Here is a 13,141-nt window from a genome sequence, read left to right as displayed (position 1 = left end):
ATTGACAAGAATTATGAAGGGATAGAGGGACAAGTTAAATGAAATTATGACTGTACAGACAGAATGTGGGCCATTCTAAAGCCCGACTGATAGATCTCTTCAACGAGCAAATGAAAAGTGGGGTGGGGAGACGGGGGGCTGACTTAAGAAACGGAACAACGCAATGTGTAAATCATATTTGGATCCTAGTTCAAACCAACTGAAGCATTTTTAGAAAAACAACCAGGGGTATTTGAGTGAGGTGTGGTATTAGGTGACACAGAAGAATGGTTAATTTTTTAGGATGATAAATGGCACCATAATTATGCAAGAAGTTGTCTTCTTATTACACAAGCACACTGAAATATGTTGGGATAACTAGTATCGCCAATACAATGTCGAATAAGAGTGGTGAGAACAGACATTGTTGCCTGGTTCCCAGTTTTAGGGGGAAAGGTTTTTCAGTGTTAAATATGTTAGCGTTATACGTTTTTTGCATGTAACCTTTATCGGTTTGAGGAAATTCCAGTCTCAGTTTGCTGAGAGGTTTCGTTTCTTCTTTACAAATGGGTATTGAATTTTGAGATGGTCAGATGGGTTTTATTTTTTGGCCCGTTGATATAGTTAATTATATGGATTGATTTTCAAATACAATGCCAACCAGTATTCCTGGGATAAAACCTACTGAATCGTGTTGTATTATACTTTTTATATACTACTGTATTTGATTTGCTAAAGCAGTTTTGTATCTAGGTTCCCGAGGAATATTGGTGTGTGGTTTTTGCTGAGTCATATGGTAAGTGTATGTTTAACTTTATAAAAACTCGATGACCTTTGTAAAGGGTTAAAAATAAGAAAAAGTATTATATTTACCCACATTCACCATTTCCAGCACTTCTCATTCTTTGTGTGTGTACAAATACAAATTTTCTTTCATACGAAGAACTTTTTCAATTATTTCCTATGGTGAAAGTTGGTTACTATGAATTCTCTCACCCAGCCATCTGGACAAAGTCTTTATAAATTTGCTTTCATTGCTTCTCACGTGTCACTCCACAGGGACATGGGAAGTGTGCTGGAGCCTCTGGCAAGTCTCACTGAGAGAGCCACAGAGCCGACCTCTGGGACCGCACGGCAGCAGAACAGCCTCCAGGGCCGAAGCCTCCTTTTAGAACCTTTAGCCCTTAGGGAAGCCCTCTCCGTCAGGGCACAGGAACCCCGGGGTGGGGCAGGGAAGCACCCCCCGCCCCCGCCCCCAGGAGTCCCAGCCCTCAGCCTTGGCGTTGGCTTGCAACCTTCGGAACCAGCTACCCATCATGTACCTGCGGCCAAGGGTCGAATCACTAGCCGGAGCCACAGTCCTCCCACCGCTTACGCCGGGGGTGCACTTGGTGCCCGGGTTTTACCCCGGCCGCGCCGGGACTGCGTGTTGGCTTCTTCCAGGGCTCCTCCGCGCTCCGCCCCCAAGGCTGGCGGGCGGGGCCGCCACCCCGAGTCATCACCTAAAGTGGTGCCGGCTGGATAGCGAATGTGGGCGCCGCTGCCCAGAACGCGGCGCACTGCGCTACGGCTGTCGCCACCGCCGCCAGGTCTTGGCTGTCGCGGCCACGGCCGCCAGGTCTTGGCTGTCGCGGGCGGTCTTGGGCGCCTGGGCCCAGCCTGCCACGGTGCTGGGGCCCATGGAGATAAGACGGACGCGCCCGCCAGCGGCGCAGCGCTGCTGTGCCTTCCTGCAGCGCGGCTACACTGAGATAGACACAGTCCTCGAGTCCAGCGACGGCCAGCCCGGGAGCACCCTGGGCGGCCTGGGGCTCGGGGCTGGGCGGTGGAGACTGCATAGGTAACGCCCCAGCCAGCCATGCACCGACCGCCGTCAGGAACGACCCCTTGGTCCCCCTCCTCGGGCGCGGACACCCTCTGGCCACCCCCAGCTCCTCAGACCCCGTGCACGCGTAATCCTGGACAGCCGGAGTGTTTTGTCTTGACTCCTTTCTTCTCCTTTCTCCTTGCGGGAAGGTAGCCCAGCACCCTCCTTCCAGCGGCGTCCCAACGCTGTATAGCCTGGAATGACTTGGCTAGCCCTTCCAGGGGGCACTGGAAACGCTGGGATCTGGCGCTGTGCAGCCCCCGCCCCTCTTCCTGACCCCCTCCCTCCCACCCCCCGCAGATTCTCCGTAGCAGCCGCATCTGCAGCAATCCTGCATTTATCTGTCTGGCACTCTCCGGCACTGCCCCAGATCAGACTTTGGAACATGCGGTGCATCTGCTTCCTCTTTGCTCTGGACCCTAGACTTTGCTCCTTGGAGCTTTGGGTGCCCTGTTCAGATGGCAGTGCCTCCGGCTTCACCAGGGGCTCAGCGCCTGAGAGCTGCGGTAGCTCGATGAGAGGCATCCACGAAGGGTATTACAGTGCCTAACTGCCTTTGCTGTGCTCAGGCTCTGTCTGGGGCCATAGAAGGGAACTTGACGCTAAAGCACTCCAGGGGGCTCAGATTCTAGAGATGGCTGGGAAGCCCAAAAGAGGGAGCGCTTCCGGGGAGGGGCCATTGAAGAAAGCTCAGGAAAGGAAACGTTACACTTTGAAGAAGGACCAGGAGTTTCCCCAGGAGCAGTAAAAGGCCATTTCCGGCTGTGCATGTGGGTGGTGGGTGTGCAAAGGCAATGAGGTTTGGCAATACCAAGGGTGTCGGAGCAGGCAGATGTAGCCACGCGGAGCGTTTGTGGACGGGGACAGGAAAACGTCCCTCATCAGTCTGATGCCGTTCGAAGTGCTCAGGACTGTGCATGGAAGGCACGTGAGGGTTCGGCCATGTCAGCTGTTACTGTCAGTATTGGCGCAGGGCCGTCTTGTCTTTTACTCCGAGGCTCTGCTCTCTGTTCTGGAGAGTCCTGCCGTTTCTCCTGTGGTTCACAGCACAGTAGATCTGGAACAAAATGAGAATATGCGTGAGTCTCAGTGCCTGACTGCCTCTTTATAGATCACCTGGCTGCCTCTCTGTGACAGCTGTGATCTTATTTCTGATTGCTTTTTTTTTCTCAAACCCCTCCTCTTCCCTCTTTCAGGCCAGAGCTAGATAGGCCAAAGTCCTTAAATCTCAGATAGGAAGGGGCGGGGGCAGAGGGTGAGGCAGTGGTGAAATGGAAAAATCCCACGGTGAGTACTGCCCAACCCTGCTCTCCCAAGTCTCAAGGGGTTGGGTGACTGCCTTTGGGCCCCCCGAGGTGACTTTCCAAGTGCGAAAAGTGCAGAGAGGGACCTCCTCGCACCCATCAGTCCAGCCACCTAGGATTCTTAATGGGGAGCGAGGGGAAAGTTTAATGAACTCACTTCCAACTCACACGGATGTCAAAACAATGGACTTTTCTCAATGGGATATTTCTCTAATGAAAATATTTTGTTCTTCCTTTCCTGGGGCCCAAGTTGTGGCCTCGTGTCTCTTTCCTGAATTCCTGCCATAGTCCCCTTGCTGGTGGTCCCTTGTTTTCAGACCTGCCCTTGGAGTTCTTCAGGCTTCATTCAGAGTCATCTTTTGAAAACTGCAAAGCTGACTGACCCCTTAGATCCCTGGCTGAAAGGTGTTCAGAGGCTACTATGCCCCCCAAAATCCAGACTCCAAAGGGTATACCCAGGCCCTTTTCATCTGGTTTGGGGAGGCCTTGTGCCCCTCTGGACCTAGTGCTCTAGATCCATAGAATCGCAGGCATGGCTCCTCACACACCATGTTCTTGACTCTGACTTCCCCTAGGAGAAGTGGATTCTAAGGAAAGCCTTCCCTGGACTCCCGGTGGGCCTCATGACTGCTGGTGTTCCTCTGCCAACCCTTAGTGCCAGGCCTCGCACATTCAGCTGCCTGGTAAACCATCCTCATAGCGATAACATTCGCAACTCATAATGAGTACGTCCATTCAAGTTCTGATCAGTCCTCAGAACCTTGCTGTACTATAGTACCACTGTCACTCCCAATTTACAGTTGAGGGGATTGAGGCTCAGAGAGATGAAGTAACTCGGTCAAGTTCACATAGCTAGTTATGAAGAGCTGGGATGCAAACCCTTATCCATCTCTTAACGATTATGCCGGGCCCTCTCCAATATTTGGTAAATTGGCTTGAACTTCTGTTTCTCTCCTCGAAAGTGAAAATTACCACCAAGGCCATTCCATTGCGTGAGCTATCACTGAAGCCTGACAGGTACCGGTTCTAGCCGGACGTGTCACTAAAGTGGCTGCAGTGCCCCTGAGTGGACCTATTTTACTTTCACCTGCTGGACCATGTCCCCCTTGCATCCCCCTCTGCCGTGCAAGAGATACTGTGCACCTGCCACCAGCTGCACCAGGAAGGGAGGGCGGCTGCTCCTCTCTTGGCCTGTCATTACCCAGGAGAGGACAGGCCCCAGGGTTGTCCTAGAGCAGAGCTGGGACAGACCCCACTCCCAGGGTCCCCAACCAAGTCTCCCCTTTCCGGTCTTCTGGGGCCGTGTTGGGTTCTGACAGCCGCTTCTTTTCTGCAGGGCGAGTTTGTGGAGCCTGGCCTCTCTGACTGCCCCATGCCCTCTCTGTAGCAGCCACTCTCCTGCTCGCAGCCTGCAGATGGCTCCCAGGTGCCTTCAGGATGATGTGCGGGCTCCTCAGTCCAGCCGACAGGCTCCTACTCTCTCTGGCCCTGGTTCCCCTCCTGCTTATGTGTGCACCTTAGTCCCACTCTTTCTGTTTCCTTGCTCTGCATGTCAGCCTGGAACAGTCCTGCCCCTTCTCCCTGGCAGAAGTGCTCAGTTCTCACTTAGTAGCTCTTCTTCTGGAAGCCTTTCCTGATGTCACAGCAGGGCCTGAGCGCTCAGGCTGTCTTTATCTCCTCATTAATTCAGCAAGTGTTCGTGCACCTACTACTTGGTGCCAGAGACTGCTCACGGAACTCACTGGTGTACTCTGATCGCCTCTTTTCCTGACTGTACCCGTTTACATTCTACCTTACTGTTAATCTTTGAGGGCAGGGACCTGTCCTTTGGGCTCATTGACGGGAAGTCTGATGCCCAGTGTGTAGCTGGTGTTCAGAAATGTTGGCTGAATGAATTTTCGTTGGGTTCAAGGCCTCTCCACCACCACCACCACTAAACATGTGCCCTCAATGTTAAGGTCCTGGGATTGTTAAGGTCTGAATTAAGGGTTCTCCAAGGGAAAATTTGGGGTCCCTTCCCTTGATTCATGCACCCAGCAGGCCCTTCTGCCTGCAGGGTATGTACAACGCCACCACCAGACAGGTGGAAACGGAGCTGTTCCCCTGCCTCAGGCACTTTGGACTGAGGTTCTACGCCTACAACCCTTTGGCTGGTACGGGCTACTGGGAGGCAGGCTGCCCCTGGAGGGGATGGGCCTCCCTGGCCCTGGGAAGCAGGGAGGGGTTTGACAAGAGGCTAGGCTGTGTCCTCCATCCCTCCTGGGTCCCCCTGCACCCCCCAGTCCAGAGCAGCCTCTGAGAGCAGTGTGGGCCAGGGGATCTGGCTGCAGCCTTCCCGCAGGGGGCCTGCTGACCCGTAAGTACAAGAACGAGGATAAGGATGGGAAGCAACCTGTGGGACACTTTTTTTGGGACTAACTGGGCAGAGATTGACAGGAATCAGTGAGTGGGGATGGGCTGCGTCAGTGTGGGAGGTGCATGGGTCCCTTTGTCTGGGATAGGGAGTTCATGGGGCTACTCTCTTGGGAGCCAGGACCTTCCTTTCAAACCTAGGCCCCTGGATTCCCACGTGCTTTATCCAGCAGTATTCTTACCCTCTTTGACTATTTCGTGTCCTTGGAGAGTGACTTGGGGCTGGGGCTGGGACTGTGGATCCTTGGGCCTTCTGCTTCTGCCAGATCTGTGGGTCTGTGTTTCTTCCCTCGGATGAGGTCTCCCCCTGCCCACAGCAGGAAGAGGAACCTTGGATTGGCACTTGGGAACTCTAGGGCTTGCTGCTGTGCCAGTACTAGCTAGCCCTGTCACCTTGGGCAAAATGAGTTTAAGTTTTGCAAATTCTTGGCAATAAAATTGTTACGAATGTCTAATGTTATAGTTGAGCAGTTGTTAGGACCTTTTATTTCCTTCCTTTTTTCACTTTTTAAATTTTGAATAATTTATCTAAGTAATACACGCCCACGGTTAAAAGCAACTCCTTTCCAAGTTGAATTGTTCCGATGTGATCATTTTAAACTCTTACAGCTTTCTTCTCTCTGGCATTTACTGCAATATCTCTACATACTTTTCTTTTTTTTGCTGTTCCTTTATCAAATCTAAACATTAACTGTGGACTGCTGGAAAGCTCCTAATCTTTACAGATTTATAGGAGCCGGTCTCCGAGGTAATTTCCATGTATGATTTATTTGCCTCCCCTCTTCTCTCCCCAGAGGGCAACATGCCAAGCTCGTGCAAGAAGCTCGAATGCTAGTTTTGTTGGCATGACCAAGAATATTTAGATTCACCTTGTGTGCCTTGCTGTGATTTAAATTCTATTCCAGCACCCCCCTCCCCACCACCACCCCGGCGGTGTTCAATCATCCTGGCCAAGTTCAGGAACTATTGCCTTAAGGAGCATTTTTCAAGGAGCTTTTCACATTACCAGGGCTGGGCCTCCCCTCTGGAGAAGGTAGGCTGAGTTTCACCTAGTCTGCCCTCTACAGCTTACAAAGCATGATCAGGTCCACTATCTCTACATTTTGCATTCACTGTATGGGGGTGGCACAGGGTGTTTCCTGACTGAGCGTGTCAGAATAGTGAATGCAGGTGGCTCAGCTAAGGCCAGAGCCAGGCCTGGAGCCAGGCCTTGTTGAAGGTCCTGAGTGTGATCTGGGCCGCGATACCATAGTTGCTCCTGGGTCCTTATTTGGGGGTTTGTGCTGTTCCCATCTGGTGAGCATGTTAAATGTAAGGATTCTTGCACACTGCATCCCCTCTATTCCCACCATCAGACTAGGAAACAACACCCTGACAAGGGGCCCACAGATCTACATGCATTCTGCGGTTCAAGGATGCAAAACCTCCACTTGGGTATGTCCAGACGAAGCAGCTGGCACAGAACCTGGCAGTGACTGAGGAAGGCCCCAGGGGCCGGCTGTTGTGCAGGCCTTTGATCAAACCTGGTGCCTGGTTGCCCATATTCTCAGTATTTCCATCAGGCCCAGTCCTGACTGGAGGTGGCAGAAAGCACATTATCTGGTACTTCTTTCATTCTCTCACCCTGGCCTTAAGGTGCTTTTCCACTTTCTCATCATCTTGGCTCACAAATTGTTTATTTCCTATATTCTTACAGGGCTCCTAGTGGCTGCCACAATGTGTAAAGGCTGGGGATTATGACCTAGTCCAGCATTTCCTCTCTGAATAAAACAGGCATTTGACCTGGTTGCGGCCCAGGCCTGAAGTGAACCTGGTGAATGTTTCTTCTGCTGTCTGCAGCCCATTTTCTGCCCTTCCCAAGGACTTGGTGAGAAGGGGGCAGGAGTATGGATAGTCTTCAAAGGGAAGAGGTAGTGAGTCTTCCCAGCTTCCTGTGCTGAATCCAGCCTGACTTCCCAGCACAGGGCTGGAGGTGGCCCTCATTCTCCTATGCACGACAGAAAAAGGGTGCCGAATAGTCTGAAGTAGATTTTCTCTCATTTAGAAATGCCCTCACTAAATTATTTACAAATAGAACAATTTGGGCAAAAACCTACCATGAGTCAGCACCAAGAATAAAACCTCCCAGGACACCGTGGAACATTTAAAACACACTCTCACAATCTCAGCAGTGGCCTCACTCCTGTCTTAGCTGAGCCCCCTGACTTCTGGTCATCCATGAGTCCCAGCTCCGGTGGGGAGGAGTCTGTGCTGGGAAAGCGGTGCCCGTTTTCCTCAGCAAATCCCTCTTTCAAGCAAGGGGAACCGACAGCCTGGGGACAGAAGCCCTGGTGGGTGCTCTCCTGTCCCCAGAGCTGCATGGCCATAGTGGTCATGCAAGAACCAGGGCTGGAAGCTGGTCTGTGAGGACAAAGGCAACTCTAGGACTCAAACAAAAGCCCAAATCTGAGGCCTTTTTTGCTGAGAAAAGTCCCTTTGCCGTCTACAGGGAAACATCCTGCAGACAAGGTTTTATTCTTTATAGAACAGTCTGTCCCTCTTGCCCACCCCATCTTCATCCATAGCTGCTCCCCCAAGAGGGGGCGGTGGCAGTCCTGTGTGGTCCAGTCAAAAGGAGACACCTAGAACGGGCCAGGATGCGCTCAGTCCCAAGTGCCTATCAATCGTCGTCTTCCTCTGATTCTTCTGCCGACTCGGGGGCGCTCTCTGGCAAGTCATCTCCCATCTGTTGGAATCCTTTGGACTGTGAGTCCCACATATATTTGATGGTCACTTTGAATTCAGCCATCTCATATCCGAAAAGCTTCTGCAAGAGAGACAAAGGATCTAAGAGTCAGGAGGAGCGTGTGTGATCAGGCTCTGTGGTCCCCAAACCCTTTCCTGCCACAGGCTGCAGACTGCTGGGAGGGGCCGGACTCACCAGGATGCGGGCCTGCTCTGGGGTCAGGACATCACCTTCCTTGCACACCTCATAGTCGGACAGCAGGGTCACCACACCTGCAGAGAAAGGGGGTCCCCGAGCAGTTATTTCTGGCACGGGGGCCTGTGCAGAGTTTTCTATCTGTGGCCCATAGCTGGGAGGAACCTGGCTGGCCACCTGTCCCCCCCTCCAACTCTAGTTCACACTGGGACGGGATTACTTAGCAGTGTTCAGCTCCCTGCAAGGGTGTTCAGGGAGCAGTGACTGCCTCCCTCACTGTCTCTTAAGTGCTGTATTCTGGCTATAAGTTACTGTCCACACTCACCCCAAGTATGAGGTGGACACTTTAGCCCCACTTTCTCCAAGGAAATGGAGGCTGGCAGAAACAACCTGCTTGGCCACAAAGGGGCGAAGGGGCCTGTCAGGCTCTTGACAGGTCACTATGCTGTGACCTTTAAGCTCCAGGGACTTCCCCGTACCTCTCTTGAGGGCAGTGGGCAGGCCCAGCTGCCTCAGCTGAGGCTCCATGGAGTGCGGGAACTGCTCCAGGGGCCCCGAGTCCAGGCTCACGGTGAAAGCTGCTTTGTTTCCAGCACGGGCGTAGTCCATTTCCGTGTATTTCGTGAACCACCTTCGGGAAAGAGAAGTGGTGAGGGGAAGTTCCTGACTGGGTCAGCAGCCCACCTGAAGTCAGGTGCCCACCACCCCCCGCCTCCAGCCTACCCTTCCTTCCCCTCCCCCTCAGCTGCTGGCAGCAGCCAGCCTGGAGCACCAGCAAGAGAGAACCAAGGGTTCAGAAACAGGGCCCTAGGGACCAGTTCTTACTTGACGCTCCCACTATACAGAATCTCTAGGGTACTCCTTCCCCGGAGTCCTCACCAACCTTTCTCCTCTTCCCCACCGTTCTTTGAAAACACTCACTCATTCACTTCTTCCTTAGTACGATTGGTGAAAAGGAGACCAACTTCACCCTTCAACTTCTTGCTGACCTACAGAATAAAAGTGAGGTCAGTGTGGTCATACTAGAGCAGTGGCTTTCAACTGATGACAATTTTGTCCCCTTACCCCCCAAAATCTGGCAACATCTAGAGACATTCCTGGTTGTCACAGCTCGGTGTATGCGAGCACGCACACTGCCCTCTGGGTCTGGAGGTTCAAGACCTGGAGCTTTAAGCCAGCCCTGCTCTCCTGAACCCTGAGCCAGCCGGATGGCTGGAGTGTGTGTCATGTGACAGCAGCAGGTGACAAGGTGGCTTGGCCTTGGCCCTTCCTAGTGAGGGCCAGAGACTCACCTGATGCAAGTTGTCTTTGTACTCATCAGATGGGCTTCGACCCAAGGCCACCATCATCACTTTGTTTTTGCCAAAGAACATCCTACAGAGGAGAGGGGTCGGTGAAGGTGGTGCCTGGCTTAGCCCAACCCCGCAGTAAGTGTGAATCGACCCCAGTCCTTGGGAGCTTGAGCTCAGGCCCAGGCTGTTTCATAGTGTGGCCAGAGGCTCCCACTTCTTCCATGAAGCTCTGCCCTTCTGTCTCCAGCGTAGGGCCCCTTTTCCTATTTTCCTGCCCACAAACATTGACAGTCACAGGATCTCGTCTCCCAGTCCACTCTGAGCGCTATGTGATAATCTGCCCTCCCCACATGAATGTATGGAAGGGGACCATTTAATGGTTTGACCAGAGCTGGTGCAGCAAGAGATAATCAGAGTCCTCACTAGCACTATCATAATTCCAGCTCAAGGACAAGTACTTGCCACATGGCTCATAGAGCCTGCTCTTGAGTCACTGTTGCATCCTAGAGCATATAATGACATTCTTAAACGGATGGGATGTTCCTAAACGAACCAGACCAGGGGAAAGGGAGGGATCACTACTCGAACATTCCCTAAGCAACTACCACGTGCTGCCCCACAAACACGGTGCAAGACCAGCTGTAATAGTTAAAGAGTACATTCAGTGGGGGTGTGGCACTTTGTCCTTATTAAGATGCCATCTGTGTGACCCAGGTACCCAAGGGTCAATAACCGCCCCTGTGCTTTGACTGAGAGCAGCCCGGCCCTTCCCACCGCCTGCTTACCGGCTGTGCTTCCAGGCGTTCCGGATGTCCTTCAGCTTGCTGTTTCTCATGTTGGCCACAGAGAAGATGAAAAGGTACTTGTATGTGTCCACACATTTCCGAAGCTGTGGAACAATTTATGGGGCTCTGGAGTTCAAGGGGCACCACGGGCTGGGCAACACTCTGGCCTCAGACGGATGTGCTCTAGGGAACTTACAACTGTGGAAGTTTAGGGCTGGAGGCCTCTAAGATAGGGTCACTTTGTATAGAGGCTCCCCTGGGGCAAAGTGATCTCAAAGTGCGGTGGAAGCTGATGCATGGGTCGAGATCACACGGTCTTCCCTGGTTTCTGACTTATCTGTGGCCACTTCTCCTTGCTTTGTCCGTTAATTGTTGACAACCTAGAAATACTTAGCTACACTAGGAAAGCTCCTACTAAATGGAACATGAAGCTTCATTATTTACTCATAAGGGGAGGTGGTTCGTCAGCCCTACTCTCCCCACATTGCTGGCCACAGCTATGAAGAGGTGGTCTCAAGGAAACAGAATCTTTCTGCAGGAGGAGACTCCCTTTTCATCCAGCCTGCAGTCCCGAAGGAGCAGGTTGGTGCATTTATCCAAGTCTGGTAACTCCCAGCTTTTTGACATTGGGCAGGTGAACAAATCTCTGTAAGCTTCAGCTACTCAAATGGAAAGCAGGGATAATATAAATGGAACACAGCACAGTGCAGAGCATAGAGTAAGAGCTCAGTCAAAGCTGGAAATCAATATTATAGGAGTTTTTATTGGGGCTGCCACTCGAGAAAAAAGGCTAGATCAGCAGCTTCTTTTTCTTTTATAAACAGTATGTTTCCCTAACATATAGTCCTATACTCACCTTTATAAACCAAATACAAGGCGTGGAAAAATAAAAAGAATAAGCTCTTACCTCTTCTATCAGGTTCTGTTTCAGTTCCAAGCCTTTCTTGGCAGTTTTGGTTAAGGAAACTGATATGAAGAAGAAAAAGGGGAGATGATGAGAGGCAAATATGGATGTCCTGGAGATTCATTTTCTTCTCCACTTTGGTAGCTTGGCTGGACCAAGCCAGACTGAGGAGAGGCAGCAAGAATACTCCTGGGGTCCTCAAAGTGCCTACTATCTGGTGTTCCTGAGCTTGGAGGTCCTTTAATACATTTCCTGTTACTCACACACACTAGGTGTTCCTTAGCCCCTCTTAGTTTAACCTAAAAATCTGTACTGAGGTACGGGTGTGGGGCTTGTTCCTGCTCTTGGAAAGCATTTGAGGGGCCGACCAGGAAGGGGCCTCTTATTTATCCTGGCTGGCACTTAGTCCCTCTTTACAAGGCATACACACAAAAAGGTAATCACACTGGTCAGGGGCAAGTACAGCACATGAGGGCAAACAAAACACACTTATTTCGCATCACGTCCACTGCCACAACTGTGAACCAAGCCAGCATCACCCTCTCTTGGATTACTGCTGCTCCTGCGGCTTTCATCCTTGTGTCCACCTTACCCAGTCCATTCTCAACAAGACAACCAGGGTGATCTTTTAAAAGTACACTTAAACCAGGTCATTACTCTGCTCAGGCTCTCAGATGGCTATCCAATTCGCTGAGACATGAAAACCAATTCCTTGCAAAGGTCTTAAAAGCCCTGCCCACTCTGCCCCAGCCACACCGGCCTCTTGTCCCACAACTTGTTAAACATGTCCTTACATCAGCCCCTTTGCACTTTGTACTTTGTGTTCCCTCTCCTTGGACCACCATTCTCCAAGTAACTCCCAAGGGTGGCTCACTTCCTTCCTACAGGTTTCTGCTCATTTGCCACCTCATTAGAGAGACCTTCCGTGGTCGCATCATACAAAATAACATCATCTCTTTCGCTTTTGCTCCATGTGACTCATCGCTATCTGACTTTAGTTACATGATTTTTGGTGTTTTAGGGGGATATGCGTCTCATGATTAAAATGTTAAACTCGATGAGGGCTCTGGGCCTTACTTATAACTGCTGTACCCTCCTATGCAGACCTCTAAATATTTGTTGAGTGAATGTGCTAAAGAGCCGAGGTTAGAGAAATGCCACCAATGCTCTTACGAAGTGCCCTATAAACTGACAACTGAGAGTCAGCACATGAAGATCCGAGCATAAGTATGCCAAGTAGAGGAACGACAAGTACAAAGAACCAAGCGCTGGAATAAGCCTGTGCTGAAGGGAAAGGCGGCCGAGGCGGCAAGAGCGCAGAGTTATGGTAGACGGGCAGAGGACGGAAAGGTGGGCCAAGTTAAGATGCGGAGCAATCTGAATGCTCAGAAACGGTTTCCCAGCACAGTAGGCTCTAGAACCCTTCGGGGCTCCCTCTGCCTCAAATGTTGCCGCCAGCAGCCAGCAGCGAGCCTGCGGAACCTCCTTCCGTTGCCCCGCTAACCCCCATCGCAGCCAGCTGCCAGCCGAAGGAGTTCTCCACCGAGTCCCAACGCCCCGCTCACCCACCTTTCTTGTCGCGTTTGGATTTAGGCATCGCGCAGCAACCACGTGCGGCGGAAGGCGGGGTCGCCTGTTAGGACCCCGGCGGCGCGGAGGCCTCTGGGACGGCCCCCGG

General features: G+C 51.8%; 1 protein-coding gene across 1 annotated transcript; it reads right to left on the bottom strand.

The window, feature by feature from the left end:
• Positions 1–7,963: 7,963 nt before the first annotated feature.
• Positions 7,964–13,084, bottom strand: MRTO4 (MRT4 homolog, ribosome maturation factor). The gene is made up of 8 exons (XM_016128338.2): positions 13,033–13,084; positions 11,467–11,525; positions 10,560–10,663; positions 9,775–9,856; positions 9,404–9,471; positions 8,962–9,113; positions 8,483–8,559; positions 7,964–8,368 (listed from the first exon to the last, which is right to left on the bottom strand). The coding sequence occupies exons 1-8, from the start codon at positions 13,058–13,060 to the stop codon at positions 8,222–8,224; spliced, it is 717 nt and encodes a 238-aa protein (XP_015983824.2). The 5' UTR covers positions 13,061–13,084; the 3' UTR covers positions 7,964–8,221.
• Positions 13,085–13,141: the final 57 nt, after the last annotated feature.

This window comes from Rousettus aegyptiacus, unplaced genomic scaffold, assembly GCF_014176215.1.
Source record: "Rousettus aegyptiacus isolate mRouAeg1 unplaced genomic scaffold, mRouAeg1.p scaffold_m13_p_1, whole genome shotgun sequence".
NCBI classification, from domain to species: domain Eukaryota; kingdom Metazoa; phylum Chordata; class Mammalia; order Chiroptera; family Pteropodidae; genus Rousettus; species Rousettus aegyptiacus.
This window is presented reverse-complemented; position numbering and strand designations above follow the sequence as displayed.